General features: G+C 42.3%; 1 protein-coding gene across 7 annotated transcripts in view; it reads right to left on the bottom strand.

Annotated features, from left to right (window-relative positions):
• Window positions 1-5,820: 5,820 nt before the first annotated feature.
• LOC122936356 (LIM domain containing preferred translocation partner in lipoma) overlaps window positions 5,821-17,821 on the bottom strand; it is a 271,804-nt gene continuing 259,803 nt past the window's right edge. For all 7 annotated transcript variants that reach the window (XM_044292514.1, XM_044292513.1, XM_044292518.1 and 4 more), the window contains 3 exons: window positions 17,166-17,344; window positions 11,557-11,677; window positions 5,821-11,470 (listed from right to left, as the gene is read on the bottom strand). In XM_044292514.1, the coding sequence (XP_044148449.1) occupies window positions 11,342-11,470; window positions 11,557-11,677; window positions 17,166-17,344 (429 nt within the window). In that variant the 3' untranslated portion in view covers window positions 5,821-11,341. The remainder of the gene's footprint in view (window positions 11,471-11,556; window positions 11,678-17,165; window positions 17,345-17,821) is intronic.

Genomic DNA, 17,821 nt, shown 5'->3' with positions numbered 1-17,821 from the left:
TCAATTTCCGTAAATGGTTACAAAATTGTAACGATCCGTCAGGCTTTGGAATCAACACAATGGGACTGGCCCACTTTCTCTTGGATTCCTCGATAACTCCTAGGCTGAGCATCTCCTGTACCTCTTCTGTAATGGCTTGTCTCCATGCCTGTGGCACACAGTATGGTTTCACTCGTACCCTTACCCGCGGCTCTGTGACAACGTCATGCTGGACCACTGATGTACGACCGGGCTTTTCTGAAAAGATATCGGTATTCTGCTGCACTAACTTCCTGACCTCCTGTTTTTGTTGTTTTGACAAGGCTTCTGCTATTTTTACTCCAACCTCTGTCGGGACTAATGTTGGAGGGTCTACACTAGTCCCAACCAGCTCCTCAGTGGCCCACAGGGATTCTCGGTCCTTCCGCGCCTTTAGCAAGTTTAAGCGATATATTTGTTCTGGTTTTTTCCGCCCAGGCTAATATATTTTATAATTAACTTAGCCCACTTGTTCCCAAACTTCATAGGGCCCTTGCCACTTGGCTAGAAACTTACTCTCTGCAGTGGGTACGAGCACGAGAACTTTATCTCCTGGGGGAAAAGGTCCTGACTGTGGCTTTTGTATTATACCCATGGCTCTGAGCTGCCTGAGCCTCTATTAGATGTTCTCTCACAATAGGCATTAATGATGCAAACCGGTCCTGCGTATCTGCAATGTGCTCTATCACACTCTTACGGGGAGTAGGCTCCTGCTCCCATGTCTCTTTGGCAATGTCCAGCAGGCCTCTGGGATGTCTGCCATATAACAGTTTGAACGGGGAAAACCCCATTGAGGACTGGGGTACCTCTCAGATGGCAAACATTAAATATGCAGCTTGCACAACTCCTTTGTCACTTTCGACATAAAAAGAGTACTTTGATCCGTAAGGATCTCTTTGGGCAACCCAATGTGGCAAAACATGGCAAATAGTTCCCTGGCAATAATTTTGGCTGAGGTATGGTGGAAAGAAATGGGCCTCCGGATACAGAGTCGCATAATCCAACACCACTAATATGTGTTGGTGGCCCCGAGCCGACTTTAACACGGGCCCCAGAAGATCCATAGCGAGCCGCTCAAAAGGTACCTCTATAATGGGAAGAGGTACTAGTGGACTACGGAAATTCGCTGTGGGAGCAGTAATTTGACACTCTGGACACGACTCACAAAATCTCCTAACCTCTTCATAAACACTAGACTAAAAAAACTGCTGGAGTATACGCTCTGGTGTCTTTTTGACTCCAAGATGACCTCCTATTACATGGGTGTGAGTCAAGTCCAATACTGCCTGGCATAGGGCTGTGGTACTACTAGCTGCTCCACTACCTCCTGTCAGACCTTGTTGACGCAGTACAATAAGTCCTAGGAAACAGCCATATGGGGAAACATTGCTTCTGCACCCGGATGTTGGGCTACCACATTGATTACAGTGACTCACTCTCTCTGGCCTGGACTAGAGCGGGATCCTGGAGTTGGGAGGTCCCAAACATGTCCCGGGACACCTCCAGCTCCAGGATAGATGTGGTCTCTGTGGCCTCACTGGTCAATACCTCTAGGGGAAACCTACCAGGGTTACATTCTTGCCCTATAATTGTTACCCTTATGGCGGGTGCCCTGGAATCGGGGTCCTCGGGTTCAGGACCGGAGTCTTTCTCCACAAGAGGTTGAACTCCGTCCTTCCATAAAGACCAAAACAGGGGTAAGTCTCTTCCCAAAATAGCCCCGTATGGAAGATTCTTTACCACTCACACCACATGCTGTGTACCTCCCTGCCCGGCCATGACAACCATCGCCGTCTGATACTCTCGGACATCGACATGGATACAGATAACAGAGACTTTTTGATCAGAGGGATTGTTTTGAGAAACCAGTGACCCGTGCACTAGGGTCACTAGACTTTGAGTCTGACAGTGCTTTAATCCGGTACCTGTTAATGGACACCTGGCACATGGGAGGTTCACCAGAACTCCACAGGGTGTCTGTGGTACAGACAGGCCTGGTGTAGAACGAGGACCACCGAGAAAACCCCCAGTCCATGGGTTCAGTGGTCAAGGGGCATTTAGCAACCATATGTCCAGGCCCCTGGCACCGCCACCATTGGATAAATGTGTCCTCACGAGGCCACGGGGTGCGCTTAATGAGCCTTTGGGTTGCATTTTCCCCTGCTTCGGATTGGGACCTTTTTCCAGTCTGTCACCGCAGTGTCACCTGTTTTTGAGAAGTGTCCAGCACCAAATCCTGGGTGGTCATGTACCGCTCAAACAGGCTGACCAACTTATCGAAGTTGCCTGGGTCTCCCTGACCCATCCAATGCTGGATGGCCACTGGCAGAGTACGCACAAAACGACCCACCACCACCCACTCTATCATCTGTGCTGGGCCCAAAGTCTCAGGATGCAGCCACTTCTTCACGAGGTGCAACAAATCATAAGCCTGCGACCTAGCGGGCCAAGATTCTACAAATGCCCACTGGTACACTTGCTGGGCCTCCAGGACCTCACCTTTAAGCTTCCCATAGTTTGGGCATCCTCACGGCTGAGGTCAAAGTAGGGTTTCTGTGCGTCCCCCACCAGAAACTGAGCCACCACTTCAGCCCACTGGCCGGATGGCAGATTCTCCCGCTCTGCGGTTCTTTCAAAAGCCGTAAGGCCTCCACATAATCTTCCAGAGTCATTTTCCTCAAAGCTGACCGGACTTTATCCCGGACCGCTGGCTGGAGCTGGGTCGCCGCCAGTGGTGTCTCCCACAGGGCCGTAATCTGCTGTAGCAACAGGCTGTTGGTCTCTTGCTGTTGTTCATAGGCCTGCTGTTGCTGCCCATTGGCCAGCACCAGCTGCTTCAGTATTCCCTCCATTTCAGCTGCTGGCTTAGGTTGGAACTTTGATGGTTTAATCCAGTACATGAGAACGCTGTGTTTGTCATACTGGTATTCCCGCATCCTCCACCATATGTAATGATGTGGGCTTCTACAACCAGTGTTGAAGAAAGGCAGGGACACAACAAAGTCACTTCAATACAGTTTATTTATGGTTCCAGCCAGCCAGGTCAGGTAGTCAGTCCACAGGCCAGTGTTGCTCCACACGTGCTTCCTGCTGCTCACTTTTAAACCACAATCGTGGACATGAGCCACTTATAAACCCCGGAGTGGATCGTGGGGAGCAGACTGCCCGAGCCCCTGAGGACGCCAAGTACTTGGCGAAACATGTCAGGGGGCAGAGTGCAATAGAGCATGTTTTTAGACAGTTTATGCCTGCGTTTAACAATTAATGATTAACAGGAAACGCTATGTAGAAAGGGAGGCTTCTTTCAGAGAGTGTTCACCGGCTACCACACCTAACTCTGCACTGTGGAATAACAGTGCTGGTACTAGCAATCATCTGCAGTGCTTACTTTAGGGAAGCAGTACAGCAGATAAGGGAAGCAGGGTAGATATTAGAACCTCCAGCCTACCCTATAGTGCCACCACTGGGACATAGTTCACCACATACACTGCAGACATAGCTGAGAATTTTAATTGTGAGTTCAGTGTAGTGTTTTACAAATATAAAACATAACGTTTATTGTTTATTAGATTATAATCACACGTGTCAACCTAGAGACAACCATTGGTCCTAGCGACCATTTGTAAATAAACGATCATGGGGAGTTAGCACCCACCCAACTCTTTGCTTACTCCCAGCAAAAACCAGGCCCGGATTAGCTGTTACCAGCTATACTAGGTACCAACAGATCTAATGAAATATTAGGCTGAAGCATGCTGGGCAATGGCTCAGAAAATACGTTTGTAGAAAGTATTATTTTAAGATAAATGTTTTGTATTTCCAAAGCACACAGAAACCAGGTGCAAGGAGACCTTAAAAAAGCGATTATATGTTGTGTAATATTTTGTGCAACCATTAGTAAATCAATTTCTGTTTGCACAATGATTCTTATCGTCTCTACATCAGTACTGCACCTGCAGAAACCTTCCTTAGGGTAAAAACAGAATAATGCCAGCTTGTTTGCACATCAGTGGCATCCTAAAATGGTGATAAGCGGTTTACTGGGCATAATTAAGTTATGAAGAAAATAATTCTCTGATGCACTACTTTTAACCAAATCTATGCAAATATACAAAATGTTCAAAAATTCTAGTGAAAATTACTAAAACTTTCTTGTTCTAGTTCCATTACCCTATTAAGGCACTGTAAGAACATTTTCAGTTATTAACGTACCGTATGATGGTATATGCTGTCTGCTATGGGATTTAATATATGAGGTGCAGGGATCTGTCCAATGTGGTATATCAGGTACTGTATTTTTTTGGACAATAAGATACACATTTAGCAAAAATCTTTCTAAAAAGTCCCTGCTTCTTATAGTTTGCAGCCATGGTGATCCAGCAGTCAGACCTCCCTGACTGGTTCATCAATGATCCAGCAGCATGTTGATATAACGCTTTACCTGATGAGCTATGCATCTCTCTCCTTGCCTGACACAGATCCGTGTGATCAGTGCAGGCAGGACAGAAGGGTGAAAAACACAGCACTCTCCATCCTGAAGATCCCCAAGCTGCAGGAAAGGACCTTTAATGATGTCAAGTGTGGGAAGAGCCAGATAAGGAGGAGCTGTACGGCAAGAGTCTGTGTACAACAATGTGAGTTTTCATTAAAGATAATAGTGTGTGTTTGTATGCTGTAGAGTTGTATATGCGTGTGTCAGCTGTGCATGCGGTAGACTTGTGTTAGGATGTGTTGGGGACCTTTTTTTTTTTTTTCATTTTTAAGTGTAATTTCTGTGTTAAGTGTTCCTTAGGCCTCATGCACATAACAGTTTTAGTCTATATCTCATGCACATTTTTTGCGGTTTGGAAATGGATCCATTTATTTCTATGGGACCACAAAAAATGTGGACAGCACACGGGTGTCATCTGTGTGCTGTTCACATCCATGTGTTCACCACCAAAAATTATAGGCCGTGCTATTATTGTTCATTTTGTGAATGTGCGGTTTGCGGAAAATACATAGTCATGTGCATGAGGCCTTAAAGAGGACCTTTCACCTGTAAAAACAATGTGAACTAAGTATGCTGACATGGAGACGTGCGCCCAGGGATCTCACTGCACTTACTACTATCCCCGGGCGCCGCTCCGTTCTCACCTCCGGTACCTTCCCTCTGTAAGTTATAGTAGGCGGTTTCTGCACTTGTCCTGTGTGCGTCTCCTTCTCCTAGGCTGTAGCGCTGGCCAATCGCAGCGCAGAGCTGACAGCCTGGGAGAAAAAAACCTCCCAGGGTGTGAGCTGTGCGCTGCGATTGGCCCGCGCTGCAGCCTAGGAGAAGGAGACGCCCACAGGACAAGTGCAGACACCGCCTACTATAACTTACTGAGCGAAGATACCGGAGGGCATAACGGGAGAACGGAGCGGCGCCCGGGGATAATAGTAAGTGCAGTGAGATCCCTAGGCGCCGCTCTCCATGTCAGCATACTTAGTTCACATTGTTTTTACAGGTGAAAGGTCCTCTTTAAAGTCATGGGTTCTCTTGGGATGTCCAAGTGTTTGAAATCTCATCCAGGAAACAATTGTGGCTCCATTGTAAACTGAAGCCTTGACGCTAGCGTGAACATGGGTATTTTTAGCTACTTTTCAACCTATTATCATTCTTTATCTGTTAGCAGTACTTAGAATTTGAATGGTTATCATCTGAATCACATCTTATAAATGAGTATCGAGAATGGATGTTTTGAGGGACATCATTTTTGATCATAGGAATCATTGTAAAGCATTTGCTCTTCACACCTCAGTCAAACACAAAAGACACATTTATTTTAATGCAAATAGAAATTTTAATGTGAAGCGTGGATATTATCAGGAAAAAAACATTCTAAGTAAAAAATATCTTATAAAATCAGATTAGAACAGGGTACAATAAGATCATAATCACATTTTTGATTGCTTTACCATGTTTTAACCATACCTCATATTTGCAATCCGGCCATCTGTAATATTGGTTGCCATATACTGTTCATTAAATATAACTAACATACTTGAAACTTCCTATATTAATGCCAAGACAAGTACCCCTCTTTTGTCACAAAGTGTGCAATAGAAAAAATTTATGGCAAATATGCTAACACAAGAGCAAAATGTTCCTTTATCTTTGGTGTTCGGAGTTTTCTTTGGAATGATCACTCTACAACAAGGTCTGTATCGTGCAAATATCCCTGACTTTTATGCACTTAGCCTCATGGTAAAGCAAACTGGGCAACTGATGGCTTGCCAGTAAGTGCTAGAACAAACTGGCTTGGTATGTCCTGCAAAAAAACTAGGAGGCCCAAGGTTGCTGAAACCTGTTAGAGAATGTGCATTCTGATTCTTGTGACATCGGAAACCTGGCAAGGGAACACAGTGTAAACACATACAGGTGAAACTTGAATATCGTGCAAAAGTTCATTTATTTCAGTATTGCAACTTAAAAGGAGTTGCATTAATGCAACTTAAAATCAGAATATTGTGAAAAGGTTCAATATTCTAGGCTCAAAGTGTCACACTCTAGTGAGCTAATTAATCCATACCCTCTGAGCATGGGGTACCTCAAAATTGTGACTTCGGGGTTTCATAAGCGGTAGCCATATTTATCCAAATTATAACAAAGGCTTGAAATATCTCGCTTTGCATGTAATGAGTCTATCTTATATATTAGTTTAAACTTTTAAGTTGCATTACTGAAATAAATGAACTTTGCACGATATTCTAATTTTTCGAGTTTCACCTTTATACCAAGTTATTGGAAAGGCAGTAAGGGTGTTGAGAGTGACTCTTCGTATCAAGGCTAGGAAATTATAGTCATAACACTGAATATTACAAAATGGGAAAATTAGCAACCGTTATAGCATCTGGGGTGTCACTCGCAATGGCTACTGTAGTAGCCCTCATCGGAGGAGGACTGGTGGAAGAAGAAGCAAGTGCAGAGAGCCTAGTTGTGTGCTTGAAGTTTGGTGTTCACTTTAACCTGGGTAAGCTGGAGATATTGGTTGTTCATTATTTCTATAAGCTCTGCATGACACAATCCTTGCTTTATCAAGAGGCAGACATGACCACCTACTCAAGACGGCATTAACGGGTCACTGCTGGTCAAGTGAACATGAGAAGAAGTGCAAGTGCTACAATGCTGCACTGGTGTAAACTATATATAATGTCCTGCAAGTGATGTAACTCATTACCGTTGACAAATATAGCAGCAGACATGGTTCTTCAAGACAGAACTACTTTTGTCCATGTCTGCTACTCAAAAGGAGAGGATCCACCATCATCAGAATGCTAGTAGAGCTGTTCTAGGTAAATGACCAATAAACTGTTTTGCTGCAGGACACAAGAATCCACATCTACACATACAGGATTTTGAAAAGGTGTCAAATATTTGTCTAGTCAACAATGGAAAGATACACTCACATACTCAGCAGGGATGAAAGAGCCAATCATGTGGTTCAATGTCAAGATATGACAGTATAGAAATTGGCACATGGCTCAAACGTTTGTGTAAACTTTTGCTTCAGGAGAAAAAACGATAAAGGGTACGCTACCTGATCAGCAGCTCTATACTGCATTCATAACGGATGGGGACATTCTGATGGGGGTATAATGAAGGGGTATTCCAAATTGACGAGAACCTATCACTCAAGCTGAGCTGGCTGTGGAGAAGTCTGGTGTGAGCCACCCAGTCGACACTACATTCCAGGATTGCCTGTTTTCAAAAGCAGTATTTCAGATTAAAACTCGATGTATTGCAATGATTCACCCTGGTGAGGTAGCCTGACTGCTGACAGGATCCCTTTAAACGTCTACAGGTTGGCTCGCTCTAATAAACATCAAGATACCCTCAGGATACTGTAGGACACTAATCTCAAACCCCTTTAAAGCTACAAATCTCAGCTCCTAACTATGTGTACTGCAGATGACAGATAATGCAGATAACATAATGATAAAATTGGTGTTCAGCTGTAAAAGAGGACCTGTCACCTCTCCTGACAACTGATTTAATAACAACTTGCATCCCCCATGTAATAACACATTTGGAGCATATTTCCTTCTGACTTTATGTTGCACCGTCCCTCTATAATTCCTGCTAGACATTTAATGAACTGTCAGCAGTCTGCAATAAAGTTCCATCTGGGTGTTAAGAGATTGGGGTCAGTTGGAGTTTGTCGCAGCACAGCCTGAAAAGGGCTACACTGATTGGATAGTGTCACTGTGCAAGGACCCACTCCAACTGGTAACACCCAGATGGACCTTTACTGCAAACTACTGGCAATTCAACCATAAACTTCCAGTATGGAAAACAGTGGAATGGAACAACATAGAGTCATAAGAATGGATGTTCCAGAATTATTATTACAAGGAAAATGCATGTAGATACTAAAACAGACAAGCCAAGAGAGATAACAGGTCCTCTTTAAAGGGGCTGTCCAACTTTTAACAAATGAGACCAATCCTTCAGGAGAAGCCATTAATATCTCATCAACAGGGGTACCAACACCCTGCCAATTAGCTCCAGAGCTACACAGCTCCATCTAATGTGTAGTTGACACAGATGGTTAATACAACACTGCTTGCATTCACTTCAATGGGGACAGGCCATAATTTGCAAAAAGTTGGACAACCCCTTTAAGGACAATTACTTTTTTCAATAGACAATTTCTCATGAACAACGTTATATACAATAAATTGTCCACACGGCATCTATACCCACACATAGCAGGACACAACAGACCTAGACATTGAGATCTGGCGGGTAATACAGTAATCCTTAAAGGGAACCTGTCTCGTTAAACATGGTGTCTAAGCTACATTATACTATTTATATTATTCATTTAAATTCCTACTCATTCTGGGCTTTGAAGTCAAGTAGACGGTCCTATCAGTGACTGACCGCTATCTCCGTATACACAGAGGGAAGGATGTCAATCACTGATAGGACCGGCTCCTTGGCTTCAAAGCCCAGAATGAGCAGGAATTTACATGTATAAATATAAGTTATACTGAATCTTTTCGGATAAAACTATATATTAATGTGCTCTGCTTCTCCTGCCAACATGCTGTCTGCAGCTCAAACCGCATGTTCAACATAACAGGTTCCCTTTACCATTTGTATACTTAGTTACAAGAAAATACCGCAATACTTACAATGTATAGCACCGCAGTTATTGGCCAAACTCTCATTTAGCCAATGCCCATCTGTCCCAACCCCCCCCCACTCCATTTGGCTAAGCATGCACAGATGTAACACAGAAAAAAGGAATGATTAACACGTTAAGTAAACTATGTCAGGAAAATGTTAATGGACTTTTTATTTTTATTTCGATGGCTGTTTTGTCATGTGATATGTGTTGTCACAGCTCCTTTTAGATCTGCTACATCTGCACGTGTTTTCATTGGGTAGAGAGAAGAAAACCGCTGCCAAACCCTTCTGGAAGCAGCTTATCTCTCAAGAGAACTAGAGGATCAGGCATTGAAATGCAACATGCCCGATCTTTAGTTGAGAGTTCCCCATACTCATTGAGTTGTCAGCTGGTCCCATTAAAACAGTGGGCCAGGCCAACAATAGTGTAGTGTGTATGGGGGCCTCTAGGACACTGGATTGGTTTACATAATGTACTGCTTCGAAGCTCTTTACCTAGCCGAGACCTGGGAAGAATGACATCTGAAGATGCCAGTATATTTACCCTCCTCCTGCATGGGGTAAGCACAAGGACAGTTTTTTCTATTTTAGTTACAAAAACACACTGACGTTTATGCAAAATGTACCTATTCACACACCAGTCTATAAAGGAACATTTCTGCACATATAGGTTATACCTTAGGCAAACTAGACTGCAGCTCACCTGTACAAAAGGCACAAGAAGTATAATGGCAAACAAATCCTTAGATACTGTATACAAAAAAAAATAAAAAATATATATATATATTACAGTTTTATTTGGAAATGTATGTGCTTCTCTCATTTCCATAGCTCATACAGAGCTTACAGTATATGCTAAGGAATAACATAAGATAAGGCAAAGAAACTTTAGGCACATGTTCACCTTTTAGTAGACCATTTAAAAATTATTCTAAGAAAGTACGGCAGAAACAAGAGAAAATAAATGACTGACTGTTTTTCCGGTAGTCTTCAGATGGTTCTGTATTACAAATGAATTTTAAAAGGGGAGAATGGTGTTCAGACAGTCGCATTCATGTCTTAATGTTCACCTGCTATATGGTGGATAGGGATGAGCGAACCCAAACTTTACATGTTTGGGCGGTATAGGAAATCCGTTATGGATTCCGATATAACGGAATTTGTAGACTGACTGCAAAACGAAAGCCTTTCTCCGTTCTGCAGGACTGAAAACAAAGTTCTGCATAACTGAAACCAGATGGATCCATTATGCTTGGCCATAGACTTCTATCATGACGGATCAAAACGGAATGGCTCTTAAAGGCTTCAGTTTTTAATTCCATATACGAATTCCCTTATAAAAGAATCCATAACGGATTTCCTACACCACCAGAATGCCGAACCTGTAAAGTTCGGGTTTGCTCATCCCTAATGGTGGACACTAATGACCGGCTGCATTCCGATTCTTCTATTCTAGATCCACAACCTGTGCTTTTCAGAGTTACAACATGCCTGCCTGGGACAAAACCTGAGTAATGTGACCTGCAAATAACTGTAAGGCACCTTGTTCGCTTTGTGCATACCTGGATCCCTATCACACCACTAATAGTTTTGCAGCATATAGTTTAATATAGGGTGACAATTTCTAACCTGGGAAAAGGTTTTTATGCTTGCAGAATCAAAACCACGTACCACCGATAAAGCACATTTAAAATACCCATTCACCAGCCGAAGCCAAATTGTGTGCTATATAAAGAAGCAAAGCCATAGATAAAGATGGGGAGCAGAATACATCGTGGAAAAATGTCCTTCCTCCCTACGTAGATCAAACTGCTTTCTGATATTGGCACAGATCAAGTAGTAAAGATGATGAAGTCCCTCCTCAACCACAGACCTCCTGCTTTATTCAGATCTTTAGCTACGTTGCTAGTGCATCAACTGCGATACAGAGGAGTGGACATGCACAAGATACAAGACTCTGACAATTTTAAATACTAAGTGTAATGTAATGAATGAAAAGTGAGTGGAGTAACTAGAAATGTGAGACCTCCTTCCAAAGTGTCTGTGAAAGGAGAAGTTGTACATCGTGTCTAAATGAACCTGACCACAGAGGCAGCTGTTGACTTCGTTGAAAGGAGCAATGAAAAGCATTAAGGACGTTCCTAACATTCAAGTAGAGGCGCTATTCATTCACAGGTCGGTGCTGGACTTGGCAGTGAGAGCCTGGATACGTGCAGAGTTGCAGGACTTGCAAAGGATGTGTCCATCTAATGGGTAGCAGCCTTGATTTTCACCTTCTGATAGAAGACTTCCACAATCCTGTAGAGAAGGTACACCCATATTAACTGCAGACAAGGACTTTGACAGGGAAAGAATGATCAGCATCTTCTCCTAAAAGAACGTACCTCACAGCGGTAACATTGAACATGGAAGTCGCGATCCAATGCTACAATACGAACAGTTTCCTCCTGGCCAGGAGCAGGCATTATAGGCTCCCTACACACAGAACACCTCGGGGCAAATTTCCTGAAAAACAGAGAGGAACAAAATAAATTAAAATCTTATTAAAAATAAATTGAAATACACACACTTTTCTGTCCTGTTAACCACAATATTCTGCCGTATTAACCCTGTAACAAGGGGTCCGCAGTGATTTAACGTGTAATTACACCATCTCAAAACTTTTGATAGACACATGTCAGAAACTTTGCTTGGTGGGGGGTCCAGGTGCTGAGACCCCCACCAATCTCTAAAACAAAGGGACAGAAACACTCAGCAGAATATGATCTCTCATTGCTATCTGAAAATTGGCTCACAGACTATCTTTCATGCCATCTTCAGCTAGCAAGGAGAAACAGTTCTCAGCTGAGCTTCTGCCCCTACATTTCAGTGATTGGTGAGGACATGAACCCCCACCAATTAAAACTTCTGACATGCCATTATCAAACTTTTTAGAACTGCAGTTACAGTTTACATTGGCAGTTACACAGGGGTATTCCAATGGATAGGGGATAAATGTTAGATCGGTGGGGTCCAACTGCTGGGAGCCCCACCAACCATGAGAACTTGGTTCACTACATTCAAAGAGTGCTGCATTTCACCATCTCTGACCATCCTGTACAGATCAATGGTGGTGTGCGAGCTTGACTAGCGCTGCATAGAAATGGGGACAAGGGTCTCCCATTCTGGTAACTGGTTGGGGTCCCTGCAGTTATTCTCTATCCAGTGGTTAAGGGATAACTTGTTTTAACCAGAATATGCCTTTAAAAATCTACTGGGCAGAATAACTGCGGCTCATGGCTTTCTGGGCAAGTGTTTCACCACTCTGCTAACACTGTAAATGACCTTTTAAACTATTCAGCCTCATCCTTGACATTATGATCCTTTTTAAAGACTTTAGTTGTGGTTTATGCAGCGTGTAAGTAGCTCTGTGATCATAGGGGTGTGTATTATATTATAACTGATGGAATGGTGCTATGATATGATCCTATTTTGAGAAGTCTGGAGACTGGTGCAGTCCCCTTAGAAGCACTCCATTTCAGTACCCCAAAGGCCGTTTTACTTTATACAGCAAGTGCGACTTACTGAACCTCTGCAAAATATATGTACGTTCAATTGGCTACAGCATAGAAAATAACATACACAAGACACATCCCTTGAGATTTTAAGGCTTTAGGACATTTAAATAAAAGAGAGATCAAAGAAAGAAAGTCAGTCTTCGGAAATTCTTATCAAGCTACCCAGGATTTAAACACAACACCCAGGGATTAAATGGATTAGGGGAGAGAAAGTTTTCATTTCCCTGGCCACGTATAAAGACGTATTTCACACTTATTCAAGAAACCCAACACAAGCCTACGTAAATGAATAAAAAAATACAGTCTTAAGGGAACAGCAGAAACAGCTGGTTTCCTAATTGTTTTATGAAAGGTATCTGTATATTAACGTAGTAAGAGTAAGGCTAGTTTCACACTAGCGTTGGACATCTCCAGAAGGCTTTTCTGGATGGTAGAAGCAGCAAAAAGAACCAAACAGGACAAGCACTTATGACCCCTAAATCAGCAGTGTACAGTACAATATTATTGTGCTTGAACAATAGCCAAAACTAATATTATAAACATGGTACCGTCTCAAAAAGCCACATAAACTACATCGAAAAATGAGTCCACAATGTACCCATAAAATATAATGAAGCTTTATTATGTATGCAAAATGGAATATAAAAATATAGTCTTGTAAAAAAATTACATGATGCAAGGATTGATGGCAGAAAAAACGCCATCCAGAGACCACATCATTACAAATGGGGATGAATATGGTAATATACAAAAATAAATAATGGCTGAACTACATCTACTGAGCAATGCCCTAAAAACAGCGTAACTGCATCCAAACCAAATCGGAAATAACTATGTCCAGACATGAAGTAAAAAAGGTCGTACTAATATTCAAAACGTACCCTGTACGGGTAGCGGTAGCTTCCAGTAATGCCGGAATAAAGAGAGATCCGACCAGAATGGCCTGCTGAATCTAAAAGTGTGAAACTAGCCTAAGTCACAGAAACAGTGGAGCACCGGCCCGCTTGGCTGTTTCCGTAAGCCCAACCACCTAGGACAAACCCTTTAACACGTTGAATAAAAAGTAATAGCATCTACAGTGCATTCTTGATAGCATGCATCTAGCATCTATTCACAAACCAATAAAATTCTGCATGTAATGTATTCTATACCAGCTACCGTATAATTCCTGTAAAATACAGAAGAGTCCAGAAAAACAACAGATAATTCAGGGAGATTGGTCCATTGGCTGGCGCCCCTCTATGCACCTTCCTAAGTAATCCTAGGAAAATGCTGGAGACATTTTGATGTGTTATGAATATTCTCTACCATCACTTCTCCTCAACATTAATGACTAAGCTGTGTCCTGTGGGGTGGGGTGGGGAGTCTCTCTCACTCACAGGATACTGTATGTCTACTGTAGCAAAGCTAAGAATACAATATTACTCTAGTTGGTCTGAACGATTTAGGTAAAATTAGAATGTGGAGCTGTACTCTGATGTTTACCTGTATGAGGCATGGGGAAGCATCCTGTTGCTGGTCCCTGGAACACACAAATCCTCTATAAAAGACTTCAAGAACCAGGTTCTCAACGAGAGCTGCGTGTACTCCAGGGGGGGTATACATCCTTGACCACAGACATGGGGAAGCTAATGTAACTTAAATTGCTTTGTGCACTCAGCATGCTGTATATATAGAAGAAGCCATGAATGAATGGTACAAAGTTGCAATATCCAGAACAACCGCTATTAGGTGTATGGCAGGCTGAGCATACACAGCTTGTAAAGAATGCAACACCCATTACAGCACCACATAGATTGTGGAGGTCCGATCTGCTAACATTGATGGCCTATTCTAATTATAGGTCATCAAAATGAAAATCCTGGAAAACCCCCATAAAGTTAATTTCAAATGAGTATGTTTGGTCTGGGAAACATGTTCTATATGACAGCTGTAATTCCGGGACTGAACACTGCTTTCCTGGCCCGAACTCACAGCATCATCATGACTTATGATGCTGTAAGTTCTGTGTGGCTGTGGGTCTACTGTTTGGTCTACTGTACTGTTATGTTTTTTTTTTGCTTAAAAAACAGAAAATGCATGTGCTATGTGTATTGGCGGTTTTTAATGGCTTTTTTTTTATCAACACTAGGCATGCAAAAAACACCATTAAAACCCACCAAGAACAAAAGTGTGCGTGTGAAAGAGTCCTTACAAAACACAGAAATGACATGAGTTTATTTAGGGTTTGGTCAGACAAAGTAGATCGTCCCACAATTCCACAGCAAAATCCATGACAAATCCACCCCAAAATGTGTGACATTCTGGCTTTTGCTGTAGAGGACTGCATGTCCTTTTGTGGATTTCCAGCTGCAGCCATTTATTCCCTTTATTTTTATGCCATATCTAATTTCTTGGTTAACATATATTAGGGTAAGAAAAAATAAATAAATAAAGAGGTGTCAACATGGAGAAATATTCAGAAATTTCTCAAGCTTGCTGTCCGAGAAGCTGCTGCAGTTATGCATCTCATGTGATGTGCAAGGAACATGTTCTTCTCAGGCGTTCTATAGAGGAGCCATACTGTGCAGGCCTGCTTATTAGGATTCATCCTTGTCACTGTGCCACAAGTATGAGGGATATGTCTGGTTTGTGTAAAAGAGCTTTGCTCCTCTGTGATGTCAGTTTGGGAAGATAGTTTTTAGCAGCAGTCTGAAGCCATTTCTGTCAGAGACCTCTAATTAAATTTTCTCTTGGATTTGAAGACAAAGATACGAGATATAAACTTACAGATGTCAGTTATGATTTCCTGCAGCAATTGAAGGGTGTAATGTGCAGTAACTGCCACAAGAATCCTAGGCCCACTACTAATTACCCACATCCTCTTATAATTGTCTATACACTGTAATCCACTGATCTACTGCAACATTAAAGGGGTTCTCCAGGAATTAAGAAAACGAAAATACGTAAATATTACTTTATTATAAATATACTCCCAAATACCTTTCATTAGTTATAATGGCTCGGTTTCTCTGGGGAGCAATCATCAGGGAAAATAAAATGGCTGCCGTCCTACTGACACAGGAGGACAAGTTACTTCACAACACTGAGCTAAAGAGCTGCCTCATCCTCCTCTCTGCTTGTCAGGGATTATGGTCCTGAATACAGTTTAATATGATCTGCAGCTGAATCTCTGTAGGAACGGAGTTCACGAGGAGACCTGGAAATACAGAGAGGAGGTGGGGATGTGGCTGTGTCCTTAGGACAGGTTTTGTGTGTAATAGAACGGCGGCCATTTTCTTTCTCATAATGATTGCTCCCCAGAGAAAACGAGCCATTATAAATAATGAAAGATATTTGGGAATAAATTTATAATAAAGTAATATTTAGGTATTTTCATTTTCTTAATTCCCGGAGAACCCCTTTAAGTGCATCTTATTCAGAAATACACTACAACACAAGCAATCAAATAGTTGAAGGATATTTTTATCCTGAATATGTTGCCATAAACCTTCTAGTCTAAGTGATTTTTGGGTAAATGTATTCATTGCCTTAAGGAATGGGAGCAGTCATTCGACCTTACAAAGTCTACAGGTGTCTCCTGGACTTTGCAGAGCCTATTGCACATGATGTCTGATAACCTCCTTTCATGTGCTTCTGCTGTTGGAGGCTCCAAATAAAAATTAAGTGGTGGGTGAGAAGCTCCAATTTTGGATGGCTCATACCTTTTAGCAATTTACTGTATGTTAAGTGATACTGTAACAGTCATTTATTTGGCCAGGGGTTTTATAGTGCATTATGTCAGATGTTGGCTGCATAAGAAAGTATGATAAGGCAATATATACGGGTATAATTCGTATGTTCTAAAGGACCTGTCCTATCTCAACATTTATGGCTTACTGCTATGATATGTCACAAGCGTCAGATAGGTGCAGGTCCAACTCTCTTATGTCCAGAATAGGGCTCCCCAAAGTGAAGGGAGAGAAACTATGCATGTATGGCCATCCTCCAGTCACTGCTTTTGGAGTTCCCGAGATAGTTGAGTGCTGGCTTAGTTAGTTCCTACAGTCCCATAGTGGTTAATGGAACAGTGGGCATGATTGTATGGCTCACTCCCAATTCATTGCTATCTGGAACTTCTCAAAACAGCGAAGCGCGCTTGATCTGCTGTTTTTAGAAGTCCTATAGTGAATGGAGAGGACGCCATGCATGCATCATATGCACCACTTTGCTTCAGATGTTCCATTCTGGAGATTGGAACAAGTCCCAGGGATGGGTTTTGGATCAATATGACATTTGTGGTATATCCTAGCAATATCTTATAAATGTTAAGATGGAACAACCCCTTTCAGAGAAAGAAATAAGGAATAAATATTGATCATTCAGAATTATGCAAAAAAAAAAAAAAATTCTATTGAGAATACAGAGCCAATTTTAAGACCTAAATGAAGTCTTACTTGTGAAAATCCTCGATGCAGTGAATGTGTCCAGATGCATCAACAGTGAAAGGAATGCCATCCAGACTGCGGAAGCACACTACACAAATGAAGCACTGAGGGTGATAGGCTTTCCCGGTAGCTCTCAGGATCCTCTCCATGATCGGCTTGGCACAGACATTACACTGCTCCAGCGTACGCTGCAAAAGACAAACACAACATTATTGACACTGGCATGCATTCCACGTCTACAGAGACATGCAGCATCAATATCATTTGGCTGCAAACAAACGTCACCAAGTATCAGCATCCTTATTTACTCAGAGACACAGACCAGACAGACAGTGCATGGTATTCCACCCTGCTGTCATGAGAGGTTTATAATAACTGGAGGACTGGCATTAGACCCTATCACACACTTATTAAAGGGAATTTTTACCAATTCCGACCACTCAAGCTGGAAAGTTTCACCAGTAAACCCACCCTCTGGTCTTGATTGACAGTTGTAGTGTTTTCCTGCATCAGTCTCCATGCTATGCAAAATCAAAAAAACTGCATTGCACGGCACATGCGCAGGATTCAGGTAATATGTATGAGAATGCTAGAACAAACAATGAAGGCCAGAGAGGAGAGATTGGGACTTGAATACCCCTTTAAGTATGCAAAATCAACCAATT

Source organism: Bufo gargarizans, chromosome 4 (assembly GCF_014858855.1).
Source record: "Bufo gargarizans isolate SCDJY-AF-19 chromosome 4, ASM1485885v1, whole genome shotgun sequence".
In the NCBI taxonomy this organism is placed as follows: domain Eukaryota; kingdom Metazoa; phylum Chordata; class Amphibia; order Anura; family Bufonidae; genus Bufo; species Bufo gargarizans.
The sequence above is the reverse complement of the archived record's forward strand: the minus strand, read 5'-3'. Positions and strand labels throughout refer to the sequence as shown.